The 26,438-nt window shown below is 41.1% G+C and overlaps 1 protein-coding gene across 4 annotated transcripts in view; it reads right to left on the reverse strand.

The window, feature by feature from the left end:
* Positions 1-1,580: 1,580 nt before the first annotated feature.
* BCL11B (BCL11 transcription factor B) overlaps positions 1,581-26,438 on the reverse strand; it is a 90,433-nt gene continuing 65,575 nt past the window's right edge. For all 4 annotated transcript variants that reach the window (XM_075501548.1, XM_075501546.1, XM_075501547.1 and 1 more), the window contains one exon: positions 1,581-3,592. In XM_075501548.1, the coding sequence (XP_075357663.1) occupies positions 1,581-3,592 (2,012 nt within the window). The remainder of the gene's footprint in view (positions 3,593-26,438) is intronic.

Below are 26,438 nucleotides of genomic sequence, written 5' to 3' on the forward strand. Positions count from 1 at the left end.
TATTTTTATTTATTTTTCTTTATAGTGCCAGTATTGTGAATGCCATGCTTAGCAACACTGACACTTAATCTCAGCTGTTCCCTTACAGTTTAACCCACCTTTGGGCCAAGTAGAAGAATATGATGTAATTTCTTGTTGAGAAGCCATTTTTCTCTTAACCACAAACAAAAGCTTTAAAGTGCGGGTCAACAAAACTAAAATCTCTAACCATAATTGTCCACTGTTTGCTAATATTAGTCATAAAAGGCTTCAAAAAATTTGGAATTTGAAAGTAGAGCAGGTGCATTTTTCTTTTCTTTACTTTTTTTCTGTTGTAATGCTTTCATCTGAATACAATTCCATTCTGTTCCTAATCAAGTCAAGGGGAAAACTCTTACCGACTTCAGTAGGAGCAGAATCTTGCCAAGACAGGTAAATCAACTAGAATTTATTTTTCCCTTCCTTATAATAACATCCTTGTACATCATATAAGATAGTTCTAATATTTCTATTCATAAACCAAATGCCTATGAGTTGAGGCTTTTCATTGAGAAATTCACACTTTCCCATCCTCTAGTTAATTATTTTAACTACAACAAATCTGGACTAAAGTAGATGTCCTGAACTCAAATTTATGATTTTGCGGTTTAAAAAGAAAAAAGGTGGCATTTGGCTCCTTCAAGGTTTGAAAAGAATATTACGATACTCAAGATGTACTTTTACTGTCTCTGGGAAGAGTGGTGGGAGGGGAAGAGGGAGGGAAAGACACCCCAAAAAGTGACAAAATGGCACCATTATGTTGCCATAGCTTTTAACAACAAGAAGAAACTATCCAATAGTAATGCACAATTAAGAATGTTTCTGGCTTTTGAATGTAGCTGCCTTCTGCACCTATGTCTTTTTTGTTGCCATAACTTTAGTGATTAAATCCGTCTGGAAAAGGCCTCTATCGTCAGCGACATTGTCAGTGCTACATATTCGATCCAATTCCAAAAGAAAGTGCTAATTTTAAAGATTGTTATCCGCTGTACAATTTTGTTTTCCCTAATCTTCAAGGTTATTTAAGAAGAGGAAAGGAAAAAAAAAAAAGAAAGAAAGAAAAACCAAAAGATTTCTGTTCAAATGCTGGCTTCTTCACAAGAAATTACACATGCTTAGCTTAAATTTCAACAAAGCAGCGGCCCAAAAATTATAATTTAAAAAGATATGTTTCTCCCCTACAATGCAAGTAATCTCAGGCTACGACTGGGTAAAATTAAAAAGGGATACCCAACAAAATTTTAAAAGGAATTTAAACAGAAAGAATAAAAAAAAGTACCTGCACATGCCAAAAAATTACAAAAACCCAATAAATACAGAAATTATTGCACAGTTAAAAGGCTCCACAATTTTTACTGCCTTAATCAACCCTCGGGTTTAATAGAACTTTGTAGACACAGGTTATATTTTAAGTGCCAAAGACTGGCACCTACCATAATTATGCTAAGTTATGTTTACGGAGGCAAGTTAGGTCATCTTTTCTCAGTTGGCAATAGTTAAACTGTACAAATAAAATGTTACCTAGACCCCTGAAATTTAACCTAGCGGGGGCGGGGGGGGCCTTAGCTTCTTTCTGCCTGCTCAATTTTGACGTCATTTGTCAGCAAATGTTCTCCATGCCACTTTTTCATGTGTTTCTCCAGGGTGCTGTAAACACTGAAGGGCATCTGGCAAATGTCGCAGCGGTAGACCTCCTTCCCTATCTGGCCATGCGTTTTCATATGGCGCGTCAGCTTACTGCTCTGGGCACATGCATAGTTGCAGAGCTCGCATTTGTAAGGCCGCTCTCCAGTGTGGCTCCGACGGTGCACCGTCAAATTGCTGCAGTTCTTAAAGACCTTGCCACAGTACTCACATGTATCGCTCCTGCGCCCTTCCTTCGAACTGGGTCGCCCGGGGCCGGGACCGCTGATGTGGGGGGTGCTGCCTCCGCTCGCCGTGCCGCTGCGCCCTGAGAGCCCCCCGTCCAGCATGTCCCCCGGCGGGGTGGAGAAACGCAGGCTCCCGTTCTCCGACGAGTGCTCGGAAGAGGTCGCGAAGGGGGATTGTCGGGAGTCTGTGAATCCGAGGAACGGATCCTTCATGAAGTGCCGCGATGCTGCGTACCCTACCAGCCACTGGGAGTAAACGTTTTCAGAAGGTATTATCGTTGCTGGTGGCAAGTCCAAATCTTTCTCTACTTTTATTCTTTTAGAGGAATTGTTTAAACTGGGGCTCGTGATAGGCGTCGGCTTGCGGGGGAACAAGTTTGGGAAGGGTTCACCCGGGCCAAAGTTTCTTCCATTGACCGTCCCTTCCTCAGTGCGGTCCAGCTCTCCTACCACTGAGTCTTCGTCGCCTGGATCTCTCTGACAGAGGTCTCGAGGACACAAGTCTCGCTGGTCAGAAGACCTTTTCATGAAGCTACTCCTCTTCTGTTTTTCAGCTAGCATGTCGTTATATTGCTGGATGGCACCTAGACTTACATTCTCGATTACTTTTCCTAGGACGAGGGATTTCTCGTCCGGCAGCGACTTGGAGCCATTTTCTCGGTTACGACTCAGCTCCGAGTCCATACTGAAGCTTGACTCTGGCCGGCTCTCGTTTTCAAGCTCCTCTTCCTCCTCCTCCTCCTCTTCCTCTTCTTCATTGTCATGGCCCAGAGAAGGATCGCTCTCGTTCCTGAAATCTGCCTCACTGGATTTCAGTCCCTCTCCAGTAAGCTCACTTGTGCCCGGCTCGGGGGAACTAGTGGTGGACAGTCCATCGTCTGACCTGCCCGTCATGGAGCCAGCTTTATGCATATGCGTTTTCATGTGGCGTTTTAGCTTGCTGGCCTGGGAGCAAGCGTGGTCACAGAGCTGACACTTGTAGGGCTTTTCTCCTGTGTGACTGCGCCGGTGCACGATAAGGTTACTCTGGAACTTGAATGTTTTCCCACAAAATTCACAGGACTTGCTCTTGGCCTGAGGCTGGGGAGGCGTAGTGCTGCTGGGGGGCATGGGGGGAAGTGGTGGGGTGCTCAAAAAAGGTGATTTAGGACTCGGCTGGAAAGGATTCAACAGGCGATGCATAGGGTTGGTGCGACTGGGTGAGACTGGCGGAGGGGTGGAACTGTTTCCTGCCAGTTCTCGAAGCCTTCTGGAGAAATCCATCGCTGGGGACTCAATTGCCATGGGGTTTAAACGCATAACTCTGTCAAAGGCACTGGGATGCTGGGCAACTAACCCCATTTCTTCGGCACTAAGGCGATGTGGATCCAGATGATGACGAGGCGGTGGGCTGAACAGCGGAGGCGTGTTTGGGAGCCGACCCTCACCAAAGCCAGGGTGTTCGCGCAAGATGGGTCCTGTCATCCGCAAAAGATTGAAAGGGTTGTTGTCTCCAAGGAAATTCATCAGCGGGGACTGTGCAACAGTCTCCGGTCCCAGAGGAGGAGGGATGGTGATGCGTGGAGTAAGGGAACTGTTTGAAGGGCTTGTTTCCAGGTAGATGCGGAATCCATGTGTGTTCTGGGCATGCTGAAGCAAGAACCAAGCGCTATTAAAAGGCTGCTTGCATGTTGTGCAAATATAGCTTGAAGGCTCATCTTTACCTATAAAAGAAAAACAGAAAGAACACTCAAAAAATAATACAGCGGAGAACATTTAAATACAGTTGGCATGCGCTTTATTTTGCTAACACATTTCCTCCTTGGCATTTCTGAAAGAAGGACTTAATTGCAATGTATTGACTGATATAAATTGTTGAACAGCACATTTACTCACCACACTTATTCACTTAACATGTATGACAAATATCACACATACGCATTGGTGCTATATACGTTTATATCCTCTAACTTGCAAATAAAACCTTCCTTTATGATGCATAAGGATCCAAATCCTTTCACGTGTTTATTCCACAAAAAGGAATTTGTTTCAAGGGATTTATGACTACAGCCAAAACCCAAGGAAAATGCAGTGTGGTAGGTTTTACAAGGCACCTGCAAGGAGCTTCAGTGTCATTTTCACTCTTTCATTTATATTTTTATATACTTCATGCAGCAGTCCCCTGAGATCTTGCTGAATTTAATTTATACATGCTTCAGTCATGCCAGCACTTCCATTTTTAATACTATGTAGGTATTTAGCTGCACAAGACCTATTCAAGTCAACAGGAGCTTGGAAAACGTACCCTTGCATAAACCACTTTGACATTCTTTTTGCCAAAACACCAAGAAGCCACTCAAATGAAACATCCGGTAATCAAAGCCGACAGCACAGTTGCAATTAACAGTAACAAATGTCGGGCCGTGCTTGAACTGGGTCCCAAGAATTTCTGAGTCTGAGCCTGCCCTCCAATGCAGAAATGCTCACCAGAGCCAAAAACATTGTTCTGTTTGCCTTTCTAGCCTCTTTGAACGACTGCATAAAGGTGGAAAGCATTCCTTTAACCTTGATTCAGCTTTACATAAAGGACAGGTGTGGACAAGTCTGCACTACAGTCATAATTTTGCTAGCTAGAAAATTCCAGTCCTGGGCACAATATAAACTATGTGCTATCTTCAAAAGGCACTTCCACCCGCCCCATTTTTCAATGCCTCTGCAAGGCTCTGATAAATTCATAAATATGTGTCAACTTGAAAATCATGATCCAGGATTTGTTTTGTTGTTGGTTTTTTTTAAATGAGGGAGAGGTTTCCTGAAAAAACAACTACCCATTTTGGAAAATCTAAAATTAATTTCTTGCTTGTTTGTTTGTTTATGAAAGCACATCTTTTGGCTAGCGATGGCCCCGCTGCACCTAAAGGCACTAAACTTCCTGAAAGTTCAAAGCCTGAACCAGGCTTCCTGCGTGATCCGTACCTGCACAAGGACCCGAACGAAGCCCGATCCCAGCCCCTCCGCAGGAGCTCAGATCCGAAGCTGAACTACACAACCCCTTTCTAGACTGAGGGACTGCAATTCGCAAAAGCCTGTTGCTTGAGCTTGAAAATGAAAGAATTTATACGGTGAACAGAACCGTATTATCGAAACTACCTTTGTAAAGAGGAATGACTCATAGCAGTCAAAAGAAAAAAAGGAAAAAAATTAAACTCGGGCACTCCAGGCGAAGCAGGATTGCTGCTGACTGAATTCCCCTCTTCTGGCTGTTGCAGGAAGGGCTGCTGCTAACAAAACCTACAAAACCTTAGACAAGGAGGCTAGAAGATTATCTGCCTACCTATCAGCCTGTCAGTCTATCTAATCTTATCACCCAATGAACATCCATAAAAGCGTAAAGGAAAAAGCATCTATCAGATTGAGACTTATTTACAAAGGTAAGTGATAAATGTGGTGCAGCTCCTCACACTCCTATTGATTTAGTAGGGCTATTGCTGTGGATAGCAGCTTCAGACCCCGATTTCGGAGAAGACGGCTCTCCACAGCCAAGAAAAAACGTACACAACACGGTGGGCATTTCTGCCTGGCTGACACGGCCCCTGTGCCCCGGCCCTGCACGCTGCATCGTACGGGACAGACCCAGTTGCTTTGATTAATCTCTAACAACCGCTATTGGAAAAAACACAAGTTTGGGAACTGTACTCGGCTTAGAAAAAGTGCTCATAACTGCTATTGACATTAATGAAAGCCACATACAAACATGAAAAGGAACTGATACATTATCCTTTAAAAATCTACTCAGCACTGAGGCAGTTAGGGAGTTTTATGTCAGCTCTGCAGCCAAAGCAACAGTAAATGCTCCCATTATTACTTCAAATATTTAAATTTCTGCTTCTTACAGAAATATGATGAAAATGTCTAGACCTTTAACTTTTCTTGCACGGCAACATGTGTAGTATAAAAAGTGACAGAAATCACTGAAGCAGACTAAAGTATATAACATACTCTGTCAAAAGCTTTTTTTAACAATATGTTTTACCTCAGCTCACCCTAGAATAGATTTTAATAAAGCCCCTTCTGAAGTGTGATCTAATAGCAAATGAAGTGCAGCATCTTACAAGGTCATATATCTTCAAATTAAAGAGTGCTCTGCACCCTTCACCTTCATTTTATCCACTCTAATTAATCGATTTATTACCCACAGCTGTTCGATTCTTTCATTTTTAAAGTCACAGCATGCTTTCTCTTTTTTTGTGAGTTTTTTTTTGTTTTTTAAATAAAGTGTGTGTGTGTGTGTGTGTGTATGTGTATGCATTCTCTTTGCCTAGCTCAAGAGCTGACAGGAAGAAGAAAGCAGCTGTGTATTAGACGAGGACGACAACAACAACAGCAACACGTTTACTTCAGCAAAGGCACATATGTAAGGAGAAAAATTCCTGAGCAGGCTGAGGATCAAGGCCAATCTAAAACTGAAATGGCTGATTAAAAAAATTACCCTCAAAATGGCAGCTGGCTGGATGCTTGCTACTACATGTTACATGGAACTGAGATGTTTTGTTTTGTTTTGTTCTCCAAAACTTCACCTCCGTGAAATTCAAGTGAGGCAAGTAAATCCCCCTCCTTTTTAGTTTTATTTCAAACAGAGCAAATTAGTGCTATTAGTGATCTGAGATTTACAAGCTAGCAGTCATAAAACAGTCTTCTCTTCCTTTTTGTTTTGTTTAGTTTTCATGCTCCTTAACACTCCTCTTCAGGAGACCCTGACATGATGGCAAAATTGACTGCAGGCTACCTGGCTACCAATCTCTGACTGCTTCACCAGTGTTCATGTGTGCATGCCTGTGTATATATATATTTTAACTTTCACAACACTCAAAGACTCTCCCCAGACTCCCTGTTTGAAAAGAATGAAAAAAATAAAATAAAATGTTCGTTTCCATATTATCACTTCATGGTTATCTTGCCTAGAAGTTGCCCTGAGCAGTGTAGACACTCACTTTTAAGAACAGAACAATGTCAAAAAGTCTTTGAAGATCTACCCTGAACATTTTTATATTCAAAAACTTGCTAAATATTTTAAACATTCCCAGAAACAGCCACGTATTGCTCAAGAATGATCCTTATATTTAATAATGCAGTGCACCTACACTATAAAACTCTTTGTTATAAGGCTACTTTTGATATATGGCTATCTTAATCCCTTGCCACCTGCACTGAAGTCTGTCTAAATACCCACTTTATGACAACTAGCTATATAGGCTTTGCCATATGCAGTCTTTATCACTTTAGCATGTGCTTGACTTTGAGCATGTGAGTAATCAGCATCAGTGAAACTTAAGCATAGGCTGAAGTGCTCTGTTGGATAGTGATGAAATTATTCATGTGCTTAGAGTTAAGCACAAGCCAAGACTTCATTAATACTGTTCCATGAATTGCACATGTATTCAACCCTACAGTCTGTAAATAGGCATGAGTTTCAGGGCTGATGGCTCAAGTATAATTTATCTTTACATTAGTTGGTAGATACGGTGTACGTACTGAGATGAGACATCCAGGCCACAAGCCCTGAGCAGCCAATAGTAGCTTCAAGGTTGCACTAAATCCAAACAAATACTGCCACTGGAGTTCAGACATGAGACAGGTGCGTAGGTCTGGATCCTACTGAGACACAGGTGTATAGGTTCAGAAATACTGATCTGAAGGCTAGGAAGGACCGTGAAATTAAAGAATGAGGGGACTGGGATAAACCTGAAGGGTTGCCCTTGTCCAATTCTTGACCCAAGGGATGTCCATATCTATGCATCTATTCATATCTATGGCAGATGTTTCATTTTCCCACTTCAAAGGCCACCCGGATGGAGAATCTACATCCAGTAGGTATGTAGACTTTAGGAGACTGAGGTAGACTTTAGGAACAACCTTCCTAAAGTCTACCTCATTCCTTCTCTCCTTTACCATCATGAACGTTCCCCAAATGCCTAATCTAAATCTTTCTTCCTGCAATTTAGGTGATAATATTTTGTCCTACCTACATGTACATGAAAAACATAGTAAACAATTTAGTCTGCACCTCACATACAGATATCATCCAGCCCAGTGATCTGCAGTTGAACCACTTCATGTCCTGTAGCACTCCCTTCTCCCAACTTCATTTGGAAATGCCAAGTAAGAGAGAATTCACTATGTACCGGAGTAGTCAGTGGCAATGGTTGACTATCTTCAGTATTAAAAAAAAGTCATCTTTACGATCTGAATTGCTGAGTTCAACTGCCAACCATTAGATATTGTTATGTTTTTATCTGGTAGATTAAAAATCTCTCTAGTATCTTCTCCCTAAGCAGGTAATTACAAACTATGAACTTATTGAACACTCTTGCCTTTTCTGTGTATTATGACAAAAGATGGTATTTTCCAGAAATATTAAAATGTGTTCCCTCCATTACTGCATGACAGATTATGTTCCATTCAAAATGTCAAAGCAATAATGAGCTTTTTTGTCTTTCATGAACGGCGCAAAACAAAGCTAAATTCAGATCTTGCCTCCCAATTTCTGCCCGTAAGGCTAGGGGCCAGTGAGAAAAGACAGGTTGGTTTGCCCAGACCAGAACAAGAGTAGCCTGGGTCTGTGGACATTCATCCCACTGCACCAGGCAGCCTGAATCCCCTGACTTATCTGTCCTCTGCAGTCTGACTTGTATCTTTTAGTGATACACGGATCTTCTTTGCCCAGTTGGTACATGACTTTCTATATACCCTGAATGCTGAGCACCTTTGCCCTGGAGATAAATTTCCCTCAAAATATCCTCAGTTATTCTGGATACCATCAAACAATAATCAGTGTGCGATAAGAACTGTTGAGAATTCATTATTTTCTGCTGGGCTACAGTGACATCCAGTGCCTTACAAATCCTCTCCTCAGCATGCCTGAGTAATTCCATTAGCTGTAACAGAGAACGAACTGCCCCCCTTTTTAATCACCTACCCATAACCCCTGCCAGGAGTGCGGTGAGGACCTGCAGTCAGGTCCACATAACCACTGCCATTCTTTACCTCTAGCAATACTTTCCAGATAATGTTTCTGGTTCCCTTTACAAAGTTACAACAGAAGCAATAAAAATGTTAAGGAATTTTAATGCTGCTTTACTGCATCTTTAGAAGTTCAGGAAAAGTAGAAACTTGCAAGCTTTAAAGAAAGGACACCTTTTATTGTAGCACTCGGGAACAGACATGTATCAGGTTCCTACAATCTTTTCACCAATGTTACTCTCTTCTCCACCACTCGATTTTTAATGAGCATTTAAATAATTACTCCTTGTTATTATGATGGTTACTCTAATAATACCAATAAAGGTAGCGTGGATGCTCCATAAAAAACACACCTTTAATTGAATTATTATTAAATTAAAATGCCATAATTGAGAACACTAGTTTAACAAGTCTCCTTATAAGACCAGCTGACATTAAAGAGAAGGGCATTAAATACTGGAAAGATTTAGTGTTTCATAGTGAAGAAAATATATGGTTATATATGGTTTGACAGGTCACCTAGACAAGGGCCAAATACTTTCCAGGTGTCTGCAGTGTGGATCTGCAGTGTGAATGCTATCAGTTCATACCCGGAGCTTGACTGGGTATGCAAAAATATCTCTAATATATGTATTTCTGCTGAAGAGGTTTTATAAGCCATATTACCACTCTAAATTATCCAAGTTAGCAAGAACATTTACTTACATATGTTTATGATTGAATAAACATATGCTGAGCACACCCAATATCAAGAGTTTTACCCTCTGCACTCCCTGGGGTGTTTGGAAGTGCTGCTACCTCCATTTCAAGGGACAGACAGCCTCAAAAAAAAAGTCAGAAGTGTGAAGTAGGGTCCAAGCCTGGGTGAGGATCACCACTGCCAGTCCAATGACAGTCACTAGTTTTAAACATCAAATGCAAAGGAAGCATTTCTCTTTATACCTCTCTTCATTTTAATTTTGTTTTGATGGCAACACAAGCTGAAGATGAAAAAACAAGCGCAACTCCTCTATCCATCCCCAGAGCTAACACACTGCATCCATCCCTACACTGCCTTGTCTAAAGAAAGGGCTCAAGAGAGTCTTGCAGCACATCCTGCTGAGGGTGACGGGGACTATCACCAACAATTCATAAAGTAAGCATCAACTGGCAACTAAAGTTGGTGTTTTATGACTTAGCAAGATGCCTGCAGTCTCACAACCTAAGCACCTCCAATTCTCCACTCAGATAAACAGCCACTCTCTCTTGTAAAGCTCAGCTGACCTGAAGTGCATCTCAGTCAAGAAAAGGAGATGAAGGTTGAGGTGCAAGAGCCCAAGCATGAGGGGCCACAGAGCCTGTCATCACCTGGAAATGGGGAATCTCAGGATGAGGTCGGTGAAAGGAAAGAATGTGACAGGGAAATAAAAATGAAATGTTTTTAAGAGGTGAATGGAAAAATAAGAGTGTCTGAAGAAAGGAAGAGAAGCCACCGAGAAGTGTTACTTCTCAGTAACAGAATCCTGTTTCCTCCCATACTAGGCCCTGTTCTCTTTTTCTACCTTGCCTCCTGAATAGCCTATCTCCTCCAGTGCCATCTTCAAACAGAAGAAAAATCACGACTTCATGCAATATTCTTCTCCCACACACCGCCTGTGTGTTTTACAGCTTTCCCCATCCTGTTTCTACCTTGACTAGTGAGACTGCAAGTTCTCTACAGAGATTATGCAAGAAGCTTTATGCCAAGAGAACCTACAAACCCCACAAGACCCTCTCATTCCCAGCACTGATTTTAATTAGCGATGTGAATATTCTCGAGAGCATTTGCTACCTGTTGAAAAAGATCTACAGTAGCACTGGTTGACACCAATATTAAAATATATTAATATTACACTACTACTAGTAATGTACTATTAATTTTTTCTATGCTAAAGCCAACTGCCAAACTCTATCTTTGGTGGATTAAATGCTGCCCCACTTTTGGGAGCCTATTTTATTTTATGAAACCATTTGTGCTTTTCAGTGGTGTTCCTTTTCTACTAGGCAGGACTGCAAATTGTCTGTTTATCGTTCTTGTAATAATAAATATCTTTTTTGTCAAATGAACTATTTTATCATACCAGTGGAAAACCAAACAGATTAATTACCAATCACACAGTTGAGAAGTCAGACTGTCATGCTGTCTGTCTACAGGCAATCCTTTCATCATTCCAAGAACAAGAAGCATGAATCCTTGAAAGACTTAGAGATATCAACCTGATACCTTAAAATCATACTCTTAGCCAAACTCTGATTTGAATTACCCTGCTATGAATTCAAAGTAGCTCCGATGACCACTATTGCAGACTTTGAATTTTTCCAGATAAGCTATACCAGGTTATCACAAACAAGGATCTTAACTAGGTTTATATGAATATACCAAGTTGTGATTTTTTTTTCATTAAACTTTCCCCAGAAGCATTTTATATGTCCTCTCTGGCATTTATACGTACAAAAAAGGAGACTGCAGGCAGACTACAGCCATGCATAACACAAACAGATGCTTCCTGCTTCTTAATGGACACAGGCGACCTTTGGCTGAAGATGCAGTTTGTGTTCAATAGTCCCATTTTCTGTGAGACTTAATCATACCTCAGATCTGTACTGCCAGATTCACATAAATGAGCCAAATGCACAGCTCAGTTTAATTTCTAGTGCATTACAAAATGGCAATATTATATTTTTAGGTATAAAATGTCAATAGTCATTTTGGGCAACTTCCTTCTGGATGTCCAATTTCTCATTCCTTAAAAGAGTTTGTGGCTTACTGGAAGTTAATGTTCAGCCTACAGAAGTATAGAAGTGCTTTTACTTAGTGCAGAAAAACAAAGAAAAATGCACAGCAAAAATTGGAACTCACAACACAGGGATTTTGACCCAGAAGCACTATTAAAATGGAAGATAAAGAACATGTTTGTCATCTCTGAACACCTTCTTCTAATTGGTGTTAAATTCTAAAATACAAAGGCAATTTATAAAGCAGAGAAAGGGAGAAGTGTGAAAAGTAAGGAGCAAACAGGAAAATCAATACTAAAAGATCAATAGTGAATGAGTTAACTTTTAAATTAGCCCTTTGTGATACAACAGTTTCAATTGACTCCACCTTTAGCATCTAAACAGCTTTGTGTCTTTTAGTTAGTTTCTCTGAACCTAAGACATCAGCTAGCAGACTGAAAGGATGCTTTACAAACCTGCTGTATAAAACAGTGAAAACTATCAGTGAAAATGGGGAATGTAATACAGGGGGGAAATGTACCCACTCGTGAGATGAAAAGACCACAGGACTACCCATGGCTGGTGGTTTAATATATAGGATCCCATTTACAGCATTCATGAAAAACCCTTGTACTGCTCAAGGACACTTTTAGGCCCTTTCTTTGCATAAGGTATTCAAATGCATTTGAAATAATGTCAGTCTTTTCTACAACATATGAAATATGCCAGCAGCTTCCCTTTAAATCGGTTTCCTGTAAGTAGTTTTGTTTGAAAACTGGCAAGTGCCGGGATTTTTTTTTCCCACAGACTTTTCTAAGGTGCCATTTTCTCATTTTACAAGCAAGAATTCTCAGTAACCTGAACAGGAACTTAAAGAAGGATACATAAAGGAAATTGTCCATGTCATATAATGGAAAAATAAAGAGTAAATTAGGAAACAATAAAAAAAGCCAAAGGGTGAAAACAAATTTTCCTGTTTTTTTCCCCAGGAGTACTTCCGTCTGTTTTACTACAACCATTTCTTAAGGGTATTAGGTGCCTATTCATAGTTAGTAAATGAAATAGCATTTTTGTTTTAATTCATTGCTTCTTTAACAAATGCTAACTCCCATCTCTGCTTCTTTAAATCCACAAAATCTCCACGTTCAATCCTAAGAAGTATTATAAAGGCTGTAAATCTTGTTTTAATGGAATGTACATTTAGCTATGAGGAGATAATTGACGTTATGGAGGGCCTAGATGCTGAATTATATAGGTTATCTAATACAAAGGGGACTCATTACCGAAGCACTACAAACAAGTAGTAATATATGTATATTGTTCTGAGTGGCGTTATAGCAAAAGTGTTCGGGTCTGCAGGGATTTATAAAACACAAGAAAACAGCAGACATGCACTTGTAAATTTGTCTCATTTGTCTCTGAAGTTAAAGGTTATTCCCTTGATCTGAATTTGTAATAAAAACATGCTAGACTAAGGTTTGTAGAGAATGTTTGAATATGTAAATTGTGTATAATGATAGGCAATTATAGGGTAAAAACTGGACCTTATGAATGTTACAGAATTGCATGGAGCATCAAAGTATTTTCCTTCAGATGAAATATTTATCTTTTATGCCTGTTATAAGCACTTTTTCAAAGGTATTCAGCAACCTATTTGAGTAGAGAGTTGACAAAAATCAAACCATTACAACCGACTAAGACTGTGGGCTTATGCACAGGAGAAGCCACAGCTTTTTACAGAATATACATAATAAATCTCTTGAACTAATGGTTCCGGAGATGGATCCTCAAGGACAAGTTCCACTGATTTTCACTCCCTTAGATGAAAGCTGGTCAGATGTTTCTGGATTTTTTTTAAGAAGATGTGGGGGGGGGGAAGTGTGGGGAGGCAGACTGGAGAGAATAACTAGGTAAGAATGTGAATTTCTTGGACTGATTCAATGAAGCCCCATTTCCCCTTCAGTTCATTGGCTGCTGTTTTCAGGGAATAATATTAAAAAAAAAAAGGATGCTGCATCGAGATAGAAAGGACTAAAGCCGGGAGATGATACTGTAGTTTATGCTACTGAAGATAAGGTTTTCTCCTTCTCTGAGCACGACAGTCTGTTCAGGTTAACCAACTGCAGTGTTAGAATAACTCCAGCCGACTTGTCACAGAGTACAAAAGTCATCAGCAACTGAATGTTCTTTTCTGCACCGCAATTAAGACGAATCAATACGACGTGCCACAAATGGTATTTTACTCTCAATAAGAACTCGGGCTGAGTTTATTCAGAATATTTTAGCGCTTCCCCAGGGGATTTTGGTCCGACGCAGATGGCAAATAAAGTACTCAGCCTAGGGCTAGAGCACATTATGCTAATTCTAATGTCAGATGTACTTTAATATACAGCTCTATTTAATCACCCCATTATTTCACATTTCCATATGAAAAACCTGCGGCACTTCTGCAGAGCTTTCACTCTGCGACAATGCCAGCTTCCTTCAACTAGCTCACTGCGAAAGAGAAAAGAAGACTGGTCATTCTCGCCAGTCAAAATGTTACAGTTTCAAAGTTTCAGTATTCCTGAATTTAAAGTGGGTCTTCCAGTGCAATTAGCAAATCGCTCAGCTAGAATGCTGATATGTACAAAATGCTAAGGAGGTGTGATTGAAAAAAAATAAAAATAACAGCCCTCCCTCTCTACCTCATCCGCCCGTGCACCCAGACATATCTCAAATCCGCTTGAAGAACAGTAATAATAAAAATAATGAATATCTTTTCATAGTGCAATTCAACCAATATTCTCAACACTTGTCACCAAAACACTGCTATTCCCGGCTGCATGGCTTCCGTTACTTAGAAGAACAGACATGACTAGCACAGCTGCTAACCTACAGATGTCTCCAAATAAAACCTTCCTTGTGTATCAATAATTTTTGCCTGCAACAAACTACACCTCTAACTAGGTTTAGAAGCCACACACCTTCAGCATGGGCCACTACCCAAATTATTTGCAAATTTACCTTGATGCCTCATCTCTGGTGACCACAGAATTTGAACCTATGGACTTGAAGGTAAAATGATTCAAAACTGGATTTACATTCAAAGGAACGAAGGAAGAAACTTTGCTGTGGAGCTGTTTTCAAGCCACATGGGCTCTCGATGTGCAGACAGGGAAAGCAGAAGCAGTCCTTGGAGCACCTCTTCAGCATCCAAGCTTTCCCTTCAGAGTAATTCTGTGAAGGACCCTTAATTCAGCATTTGTCCACAGTCACCAGTGAAATGAGTTTCATGGTCTCAACAAAATCTTCCCCCAGTTTGGCATAATTGGGGCTCCACGACAACTAGTACTGCACATCAGGGGGAGCCAGGTCAGGACTGGATTATACCGAGCTGCTATTAGAGGAATGCACAAAGCTTAAATCGATCATTTTTTTAATCATTGCATTAAACCCGCAACATATTTCACCAAAAAAAAATCTATTCAGAAAAAGACGTACTTTTTCCTCCTCCAACCACCCAATCTGCATCCTTTAAAAATTGTTCAGCAATGCATGCAGCAGCCAGCACCTGGGGCCAGATCTCACCTGGTTTCACTGTTATGCATCAACATTTAAAGAAACAGAACTGTGCTGCTGTGCCTTGACACGGCATATGCCACAAATTCCATGTCCTAATTTGAACACAGTGGATGATATCGCTCACATTCAAGGCAGAAATGCTTACATTTTCAAGTTTTCTTTTATTTTTATAAATATACATACGTGTGTGTGTGTGTGTATACATGCATATATACATGATTTGCTCTTTGGACGACTGGCTATGAATACAGCACTATGCACAAAGGAGAAAGGGGACTGAGTACAGGGCAGAGGTCCGTCCTTCCCCAGCTATTCCAAATAGAACTTCAAAAACACAATCTAATCTTGGGAGAAACGTATACAACAGTTTCACCCTACTGGAAGTTTTGCCTGAATAGTAAATACAGCACAAGTTAATTTAGTAAATTAGGGCAACTTTAAGATTTGTCTAAAGTAGAGAGTATCTCACCCTGAAAATGAGTAGTTAAATGCAAAAGTAGAAGAGGAATGAATGTTTAATATCCCAATACAAAGCCCACCGACGTCAATATGAATCTTTCCACTGGCTTCAATGGACTCTGGATGATGGTCTTCTTCCACATTGGGATTTGTTAGTCTCAAGACACCGTCTCCAGTGTAGGGATAAATCTGGTTTGTGGTGGTGTAGTTAAAAGAAGAGAACTGAGTTCACAGCAGCTATAAGCCCAAAGAACTCAGCTGTAAATATTTTAGAGGAATAAATGGAGACATATGTAGTAAAGTATTTTTTGTATCTTTAGTTAAAAGAAAAACAGTTGAAATAGGAGAAATACATAAACTGAAATTAATCCTTGACAACTCTGTTGCTTTTTCTTATGCTGATATTATGTCGGGTTTTGGAAGTAAAAAAGGACAATAATAATTCTCCATAGATCTATCCTATTTCTTGAGCTCACTTTAGATAAACTGACTGCATTCTTAAACTCCGTTATTACAAATTGGTTGAAAAAATTGTAGCTGAGACTAGCAAAACAATTTTTTTTAATAACTTCTATTCTTGGCAATAAACAAATTTGTGGAATCCCATTCAATTTCCATCATTATGGAAATTTTTTGAATGCCAGAATGTCTGCAGACACATCTTACACTAAACGGTTCCTACAGGACTCAAAAGTCCTGTAAAGGAAAATCCCAGACTGGGTGAACAAAGAAGCAAAACGAGCAGAAGCTTTAAAAGGCTAAATATGGGGGGGGACTAGGGAAGCAGGAAGGTATAAAATACTTCAGATGAAAAATAAAATCCATCAGTTACAGAAGCAGGGATCTTGGGGGTTGCTCTAGATTAAGCAGTTAAATTGCAATCTATGACTATGAAGTTGTGAAAGATGATCTCCAATCATACTTCCTGAAGTGCAAAGATAAAAATACCATTTTTGCTCCTTAAATAGGTGGTGTTTTATGCCACTATAACACTGCAGAAAATAATGCCAATGTTGGCGTAAAAGAAGATCCTAAAAACTTCCTATTTTATTTCTATACAATCCAGATTGATCACCTAAGAGAAGCATAATTAAACAATGCTAAGCATCCCAACCCCTTTGAGAATGTGCTGCCGAAAAATATTTTTAGAACAATCACTGTAGTAATTCTTCTTAGTTGTAGAAACACTCCAAATCAGAAAGTCAATTTTTCCTCTATTTGCAGAAGTGTGCTGGTTTTCACTGGAAAGGCGCCTGTGTTTTGTTTGGCTGCTGTTCATATACTGCCTTGGCAGGATTTCCTTGGATTGCTTACAGTGAACATTGCTCTTGCATACAGTAGCACTCCCATTTTAACCGTCCCAGCCGCACGTTTTCTAATAACACACGGAGAGCTGCAAAATCCCTATAAGTACAGCTCTTTAAAGCAGCAACAGAAGGGGGTGGGGGCGGAGGACCGGAGGGGGGGAGGCTCTGCCCGATCAAAATCCAGCGCTGCAAACAGAGGATAGTCCTTTTAAAAACAACCAACGTGAATTGTGTTTAAGGAGCAGCTTTCCAGGAAATGAAAAAAACATCTCCGAGAAGAGGGCCTGATTCAGCTGATTCACCGAATCTGGTCTGTGCTGGCTGGGCTCCGAGCGTCACTGAATTGGGTCTCAAGTACTGTTTATTTTTTTTCTTTTTTTTTTTTTTTGTTTTAATTTTTTGCTGCCCTTCTGAGGGACGTGCAGATAACTTAATAATTCCTGGTATTACCTTGCGTGTTTGAGACCCTGCACCTGAGCCTGTGTTTCTCGTGCATCCAAATTTTCCGCCCCATCAAGGGGAGGCTGAGGTACACGGGGAGCACAGGGCTCCACTGTGGGAATCAAACAGGCAGGCAAGATGAAAGAGGAGGACATCTATCTCGCTGAAATGGTCGCAGGAAACAAATGCAGCATTTCTACCTACGGCTGAGAGAGAGGGAAAGCCAATAACAAAACCGTTATTCAGCTCCGTGCCCTTTACAAATAGGACTGACTTGTTAGTGGACAGCTGCGGCTCAGCCCCCCTCCACGCCATTCCAACTTGCTGCCTTTGCCACCCTGCTTTTGGAGATCGACAGCAATTTGCATCTCCATGCATCTCATTTCTTGTTAAGTAAGTTGATTAATTTGGGCGAGGGAAGTTGTCATTCAAAAAAACAGAAATTTCCACTGGCATTATTTCTGCCTTTCAAAATTCGCCAACCTCCCCCCCACCAGTCCAGCCCCCACTTCGCACCTCTCTTTCTCCCTGTCCCTTTCTCCCCCCCTTCCCGCTCCCTCCCTCCCTCTCCCTCTTTCTCCCTGTTGTTTACAAAGGTTTCATTATGTTTTCAACTAATCAGAAAGGCCTACTAATACACAATTAACATGTGACTATAAAAAAAATAGCTTCCAGAAGAAGGAAAAGTAATTAAGTAGAGAATGCTTTTCAGTAAGTGCTCGCTTTAACCCATCGTCAGAGAACAGAGTCTAGGTTAGTCCACAATGGATGGAACAGATGCCAAGGGCGAAATGTTAAAAGCAAATAAAAAAGGACATTATTTTCTTTGGGAATAATAACTATCAACGCCACAAAAACGAACATCAGACTGCAGTTGTTTTTATCTGACCTCCTCCTCTTTCCTCCACTTTTCTAAAGTGCCTTTTCTGTGTGTTTCATTAAAATAAATACAAAAATAAAGGTATCGTTTATTGCGTCTTTGCTTCCAAGGTGACGGGAAACCAAGTAATCAGCATCACCATCGAAATGGCACGATGCTGTATGTTATTAAAAAGATTTTACTTTAAAATATTTTACGCCTGAACGTACACATAAACTAAGCTCCCAGAAAAGTCAGTAGGAATTCAAGTGTTTGCAGCACTTCAGTTATTAACTTTGGATCTATCTGCGGACACTGTTCTCAGCCTGAGAGTTGCCACACAGGTTGGCAGCCTGAGGACACTAGCATATATATAACATACACTATATATGTGTGTGTATATTGGGGGGGAGCATAAATGAAAATGTTATCTAAATAGATTCAGCCTTTTTTTTTCTTTTTAATCCAGGGACTGTCAAAATATGTCCAAATGCTCCCTGTGTTCTTGACACATTCAGCCAACCTCCACAGCAAAAATGGTCCCTTTTGGAAAAATATATATTCCTCTAGGTGTCCATCCTTGGAGTGGAGTGTTTGGGATATTTTTTATTTCTGTTCCCCTCCCTCAAACGAATTCTAAAACAAACAGACACTTAGTTGTGTATTTTGAAAACCAAATTCTGCAAGGAGCTCAGTGTTTTCCGCAAGATGCTGAACACCACTTTGGTCCCACTGAAATCAAGGGGGAGCTGAGGGGTGTCGGGAGGAACAGGTCTTCCAAAGTCACAAAGGACCACATGCAATAACAGCTCCTTTTCCTTACATTCCCCCCCCCCCGCCCCATGAATTTATATTCCAAACTATGTATCACATACAGAGTATTTTTTACTATCCAAAATCCCATTAGTTTCATTGGCACTTTAGGTAATAAGATTTGCATGGTAAAAATTCCATTTCTATTAGATTGGGTCCATAGGACTCACCAGCCTGATATGATTGTCAGAGGAAAGGGAGGATGTGTGGGTTTGTTACAATATGAGGATTTGTCCACACAGAATTTGGCACCAGTTTAATCAAAAGGACTCACTTTAACCAGTGCAAACCTCAGTGTAGCCTCTATTTCTGTCAGCTTAAAACTGGCTATATCAGGAAATTTCTCACTGTAAATTTATAGAGATATGCTAAAACAGGTCAGCTAAACTGGGGTGGCAATCAGTTAAAACAATCTATACCCTGAAGTATTCTGGATTATCTGTCTGTCTGAAAGACCTCTTTAGTTAAACCAATGGAAGAGGGCGTTCAGGCCAGACCCAAATGCTGCACTGGCTTCACACAGGAAGCCTGTAAGAGAAATTATGGCATCCTGGGCTGGAACCTCGAGGTCTCCTTCAGGACAGAGTGAAATCAGTGAGATCCCAGCAACCAGACACTACTCTCTTGCTCATATAAGAGCATAAAACCCCTGGGTCATGCCCACAGGTGGGACTCTATTTTCAACCATGGCCACCAGCAGAAGCTTAGGGAAAGAGCGTGTGAATCAAGGTAGAAAAAAGTTCACAACTAGACCCTATCCAGACCTCCCAGCTCCTAGCAATCAATGATTTAGAGTCATTCAGTGCCAGGGGTTGATCCAGACCAGATTAGCATTTTTATTAACCACCCACCAAATCTTCCTGATTTTGCCTAATCCTTTTCTGAACACATTTGTTACTTTTAGCCCCTGCGACATCCTGTGGCAATGAGTTCCACACCTCCATTCGGTGTGAGCGAAAAACTGCATCGGCTTTAGGTCTGCTGCCTGACTCACAGGGCATTTAACAGGGACACTTGCACTGCCAAGTGCAACCTGAGCGTGTCACAGCAGCAGACCATCGCAAAATACTCCCTAGCAATACGGACAGCAAAATCACACTCCCTGCTTTTACACAATTCTTACTTCAGCCAAATCCTTACTGACTCCGCAGGAGACTGACTTCTAACTAACAGCAGATGGAAAAATTCAGGATTGGGCACAAGTCAGATACGGCAGCTCCTTCCCAAACCATCCTTCCTTCAGTTTGTTTGCTCTTGATTTCTAATAAACTGAATAGTTTCTTGTTCTGTTCCTAGTCTAGGTTTAACATCTAATCTATGCCTCAAACAAAGGAGACGTATTCACCAAATGCTAGGAGATGGGTTTGTAAGTACTTTGCTGAAACTTGGCATTTTTCCGTCTCCTAAAAACACTCTACAACCCGAAAATCAGTCATGGTCTGGAATTTTTTCCTAATGGTCATTTCACACGTAGTTCAGTTTACCTATTATTCATGGCTGTAGCCCTCCTTCTGAAAATGCACCTGGTGTGTAGCATCAAGCCGATGCTGAAGCCTCATTGGCTTCACGGGCTTCATAACCTCACTCCAAACCTTCTGGAAATGGGGCCTGGAGGGGGTGTCACACTACTGAATCACCCCCAGTGTTCATTGTTACTTGAATCATATTCCCTCTACCTGCTCCTTATTTAACTTGCTCATATATTTTTAGTTCTTTTCATCTTTCCCTATGAAACAATCCTGCCAACATTTTAATCACTTTTGTTGTTCTTCTCTGAATTACCTCCAATTTGACAACACCCTCCAATTAGCAAGGTGCACAGAATTATACACAGTCTTGGGTCATTGTTCTGTGGAAAAACAGTTTCCCATTTAGTCTTGCTGTGGATCAGATTCTGACTTCAAGAACACCCTGGGATGGTGAAACTGAGGACTGAATTTCGCCCATGTGCATAACAAAGGCTGACTGAAGTGTACAAATTGAGAAGTAAGGGTATTTCCCACAGCTCGGTGTCATTGTCCCTGGATCAAGCGGTGATCAAGAGCCTTCCCTCCTCTATGACCCCTGAGACCGGCAGATGGAGCTGGGTGACAGAGGGATTAATTGACAACCTTCAGTCTGGACTGTTTTGCCTTTATCAATCTCAGGCAGATGCTTAACTCTACAGAGAAGTTATTTCCTAACCAAAACATCATGGCATGCCAGATTTATAAAAAAATGCAGTTGAGGGATATGGGATGCAAAGCAGCAAGAAGGCCCCGGATGTGCACAGAGCAGACAGCAATCAGGCTGACTTATAGACAGAGTTTGGCGGGAGGCTCCAGATAAGCATCCAGGAGTGTCTGACAGGGGACAGATAGTGAGGAAGCCAAGGAATTGTTTGGGGGATCCCACTGGGGTATAACAAGAAGTAATGGGATTTAATTGGGCTAGTGACAGTGTAGGCCGATTATCACGAAAACGTTTCCTAACTCTGAGGCTGGCAAATCCTTAAGAGAAGCCCCAAGCCGGCGGCATCTCAGACAAGGGGGAGCACTTGAGAGTACACAACAAAAATAATGTCGCATTGCCAGAGTCAGGGCAGCATTATGAAACAGGCATTTTCTGCTTTCTAAATTTACGGCCGTGATTCACAAAAATGAATCGGGTTGCTCCAAGTACCCCATTAAGAAACACCGGACTCAGCGTGAGCTGTACGCATGCCCTCCAACCTCAATGGAGACTGTGCCGTATGGGAGCCTCAGTGCACTCTAGAAATGAGTGTTGTCGATATCAGTCACTGAGAGATCAGGTCAAAACTGTTAATATCTCATCAGTCACATGAACTGCATCTCTTTTCCAACACACACCTACAGATTTATTATTAGGGTACTTCAGCTCTTTTGTATTTTTAAATCAAACTGATTCATATACTTTAACGTTCATTATACAATTAAAAATATATGATGGTAAAAGGTTTTTTCCTAACTCATTAGTAAACACATGATATATATTTATAAATTACATATTATCATCTTTTTAGACCTAATGATGTGTGCTGTCTCAGGCAAGATGACCTGTTACTCAGACTAATTGATTCCATTTCATATGTACAAGCACAAGGTATTTTTATCTAAGCTTGGTCATTTGGCTCTATCCATAAAACATGTTCTTTGGGGTTTGCTGGGAGGGGGGATGGGAGGGAAACAAGATTGAACACTTGAGTCAATATTTATCCCTTTGTCAAGATGGATGAGGAATGGATAAATCTGGTGTATATGCTTTGTCTACTGAACTTGGCAACATGGACTCTGCTCAGCAGACCCATCAAAGTCAACAAATACTCTCCCAATTAACTAACAGTGAATGCTAGCTACCAGACAAACAGAGAATAACATGAACTTTCACAATGACAAAATGAGTAGCCCTATCCACTCCCCCAAGAGGTGAGATGATAAACACTCAAGGTCAATGAAGTGTTGGGAGAAATAATAAAATAATTTTTGAGGTATTGATTCAAAAATGCCCATTTCTAAAGCCACTTTCTCCACCTAGGAAGATACCCTACATTTAGGGGCCTTCAGTACTTCCAAGCCCCAATGCACACACAATTGTTCTCAACTGCACTCTTGTGTTTGAAAAAAGAAATTGGAGTAATGCATAAACCTTGCCTTCCTGAAGACTAAAATGGGACAGAGGCATGAAAGCTCCCCTAATTCTCTAGCCCTCAAAGCATGAAAAGGGACTTGCATCTTTTTATTCTTCAAATCAAAGAGGACTTAAATCAAAGTGGTCACTCCTGCTTCAGCCTACGGGCCTGACCTTCCTCGGAGATTCGGAGCGATTTGTCACATCTCCTGCACAGTGTGGGGTGCTCTGAAAACACAAAGCACCGACCAGCGAAGGCTGGAGCTGTATTTCACACGGCTCCACACTGCCAGTTCTCCCTCCCCCGGGTACACCAATGTGTTTGTGTCAGGTTTTGGAGCTGGAGGCTGACCGAACGCAGACCAAGTTCCTCTGCACCTCAGCCATGTGCTGTCCCCCTCACAGCGATCGCCAGCTCTGCAAGGAGGAAAGGCCATGGCACGGCACACACAATTTCAGCAGAACAGGGCAGGGCTGGGAAGCAGCATGGGGACCATGAAAGGTAACCAGAGGCACTGCCTGCGACAAAGCCACCGGGCTCTGACAAGGGAATGCAAATGGCAGCAAAGGTGACATCTGAACGCTGCCCACAGAAAAGGACCGTAAAGCTCCATTGAAGCTACAGGGAACTAAAGATCTGGATTCCTCCCTTCAAATCTCACTCTGTGATACACACACTCCATTCCTCTCTTTTCCTCACTAATTATCCTTCCCTCCTTTGCCAACTTCCCCTTTGTTTTACCTCCTATCATCAAGCGCTCTTCTGGTGGCTTCTGTTTAATTTTTCCACTGCTGAAGTACCAGTCAGAAACTAAGCAGACCAAATTTTGCCCTGTTGTAAATCTACCAGAGCCTTTTCCCAGAGATAAATGTAGCCCTGCAGACACAATAGGGTGCAATGGAGTGGCATACGGAGAGATCTGATTTTCGTTACTATAAGGATACAGACAATGCAGTTATGTGGTGATTATTATATAACCCACACCTCTATAATGGACAAACAGGAGTCAAACTTGTGCACTTAAGTAATAAAAGGTTTACAAATGGGGCTCTTCTATTAATGTAAATAGTCTTCTCTATTTTATTAAGATCCATCTACTGTACGGTGCACTGAGCTAACAAGCAATCTTCAGTTGCCACCTCGTGTGTCTGCATTGCATAGTACAATTCCTCCTAGATAAATATCTCGAGAGAAGCAGGAAAACAATTAAAACTAGAAGGTAATAAATGATGAAGCAGCCTATGAACAGCATGCTGGCCCTCTTCCCAGTCTTCATTCATGCATCAAAAAATCCCATAGCTCTGAGTCTTTGAGAGGGCAGCTGGGCAGTAGGGATGTCCACAGTAATATAAATGGGAATTAGATATGATCGAATGTGCTCATTGCATTTTCAACAGCACATGTAATCTTCTCCCCTCTTCCCTCCAGTTCCCCCACCTCTCACCCTGCTACCAGAATAGATGACAAATGATCCTGTAACCAAGCAACTGGGCAATTGAAGAGTTCCAAAGTTCCAGTACATGATAGTTTAGCTATGATCATTTGGGTGATCAGGCTCTGACTTGAGATGCCATCCCTGAGTTAAATACTTTTGCTCTCTCCAAATAGTTTTACGCTGGCAAGGATTTGCAAGGGTTGGTGGAGGTAGAATTTTGTCCTCAGAGCTTAGCAGCTCTGTCCATTACTTCTGCTGCTCCCTGACACATGCAAGAGGATGATGACCACAGAGGAAATGAAGATGCATCTCCTTGACAGTCACCTGCATGGCAGCAATGGAGGTAGCCCAGTTAATACAGCCTTGGTTTCATCCCATAAGATTTCATCCCCAGCCAGTGAGTGCTTATACAGGGTCCATCGGTAGGTACACTTAGCACAGTTTCATCCACTACCATTATTCTATTTCTTTGCATAATGCAATACCATTATTTATAAGATTTGAGTCACTGAAAACATTTTAAAATATCTAAATCTTTTTCATGGGTCTATTCTAACTGCAGTAGCCCTTTCCACTGGGGGATGGATTGTAAGATAATTGATTTTGATGCCACCATGTGCGCCCTTGCTTTAGACTCAGGACACATAACTCACGTGGAGGTCAATTATCTCATAGTAGAGTCCCCAGTGGCAGAGTCTACGGCTTAAAAAAATCCTATGCTATAAAAAGTATACCATTATCACAGGCTGGCATTTGTTTCCAAACAAAAATTTGATAGTAAAATTGTTTACTGCCTACCCACATATACGTGCAGATACATGTGTGTGTATAAAATACATATTGAATATAAAAGGAATATGCTGAATGTATATCTATTTGTACAGGTATGTCTGTAACTCTCACCACTACAGCATCTTTGATGTAGATGTAGAAAAATGTACAGCAAGGATTTTTAACTCTTGTATTGCAAAGAGAATGTCTATAATAAGGACATTCAGTCCTACCCATTTGAATAAACAAGGCAAATAAATGTCTTAAAAAGAAACGCAGCCCAGAATCTGCTAATTGTTTTTAAACTCTGAGCTGTATTAAGCCTTCTCAAATCCTTGAGTATCCTGGCAATACTGAGTCAGCATTCACATATCATCCGTAATTGTTAACTAGCCACTGCAGATGAAAACTAATAGTAATAAAACTCAGCCCTATTAGGTTGACCCAAGATTAAGTTTTCTGACTGATCACTGAATGGGGGTGGTCAGACATGCATTTGTACATCTCCATTTAGCAACAGGGGCCCAGAAGAATGTGGCAGTATTCTAAAGAAAACTAGTCATAGGTAACTAAACCCCCCACAAAAGACTTGGCAAGCCACCCTGAGATCACGCTGCCAAATTTCAAAGAGGGGTGAGTGCTTTCCAATCCCCAGCAAGCATTCAGGTGAGACTCTTCGGTGAGGTAGAGGTTAAATCAGTAACAGGTAGAGAAAATTGGTGCAAACAGTGGCATCTTTACCAGGCTGAGATTCTAGGCTGCGCAGTAAGAGGTAGCTTGCAGGTAAGGGGATATGGCAGGAAAATCAGTCAACTGGAAAATATCACATACCGTTTCTTCAGCCCGGCTCCTTGGTGCCTCTCCTTAAGCACACTCTTCCAATCTCATTTTTTAAGTTACGTCCATTTTCTGACCCCAGGTGAATGTTGAAAGTATTCACACCTTACCACTTACAACTCCATTTGTTTTTTACCACCTTAAACCCACAGAATATAGCCTCAGCCATTTGAATACCAAGCCTCAAGTCAATGTCAGTCCCAGTGAGAGATTTGCCAGAGGGACTGAGATGTGCCTCAAAGTGAAGACAGTGAAAGGAATTAAGAAAACTACCTTGGGAATGTGCATCACTGGGACATTTAAAGCTAAATGAGACCTACGTTCCTTTTCAAAGTCAGGATGAAAATCAAAGAGCTTGAAGTAAGAAAACACACACTTTGGGAAATTAAGAGGTTAGTGCAGCTGGAGTTTTTCATCACTGCTGCTTAGTGTAGGTTTATTGGCCACTTTTATGTAGAGAAAGCATGCCTAGCAAAGATCATCCCCAGCATGCAGAGCTTCGAACCTGAAACTATTAGCATCCTCTTCAGGGTGAATAATTACAATCAATAAATTCACCCTCTTCATCCATGTTAGAATTACTGTGGCCACAGATAGTGCAGATACGCTGGAGGGATTTGGGGAGTAATCCTCCTCACTGCACTGCTTTCACTTACATCTCATTGTATTGGGCAGTAATTAACAAAAACAAAAAGACTAAAAA

The sequence above is a fragment of the Mycteria americana genome, chromosome 5 (assembly GCF_035582795.1).
Source record: "Mycteria americana isolate JAX WOST 10 ecotype Jacksonville Zoo and Gardens chromosome 5, USCA_MyAme_1.0, whole genome shotgun sequence".
In the NCBI taxonomy this organism is placed as follows: Eukaryota; Metazoa; Chordata; class Aves; order Ciconiiformes; family Ciconiidae; genus Mycteria; species Mycteria americana.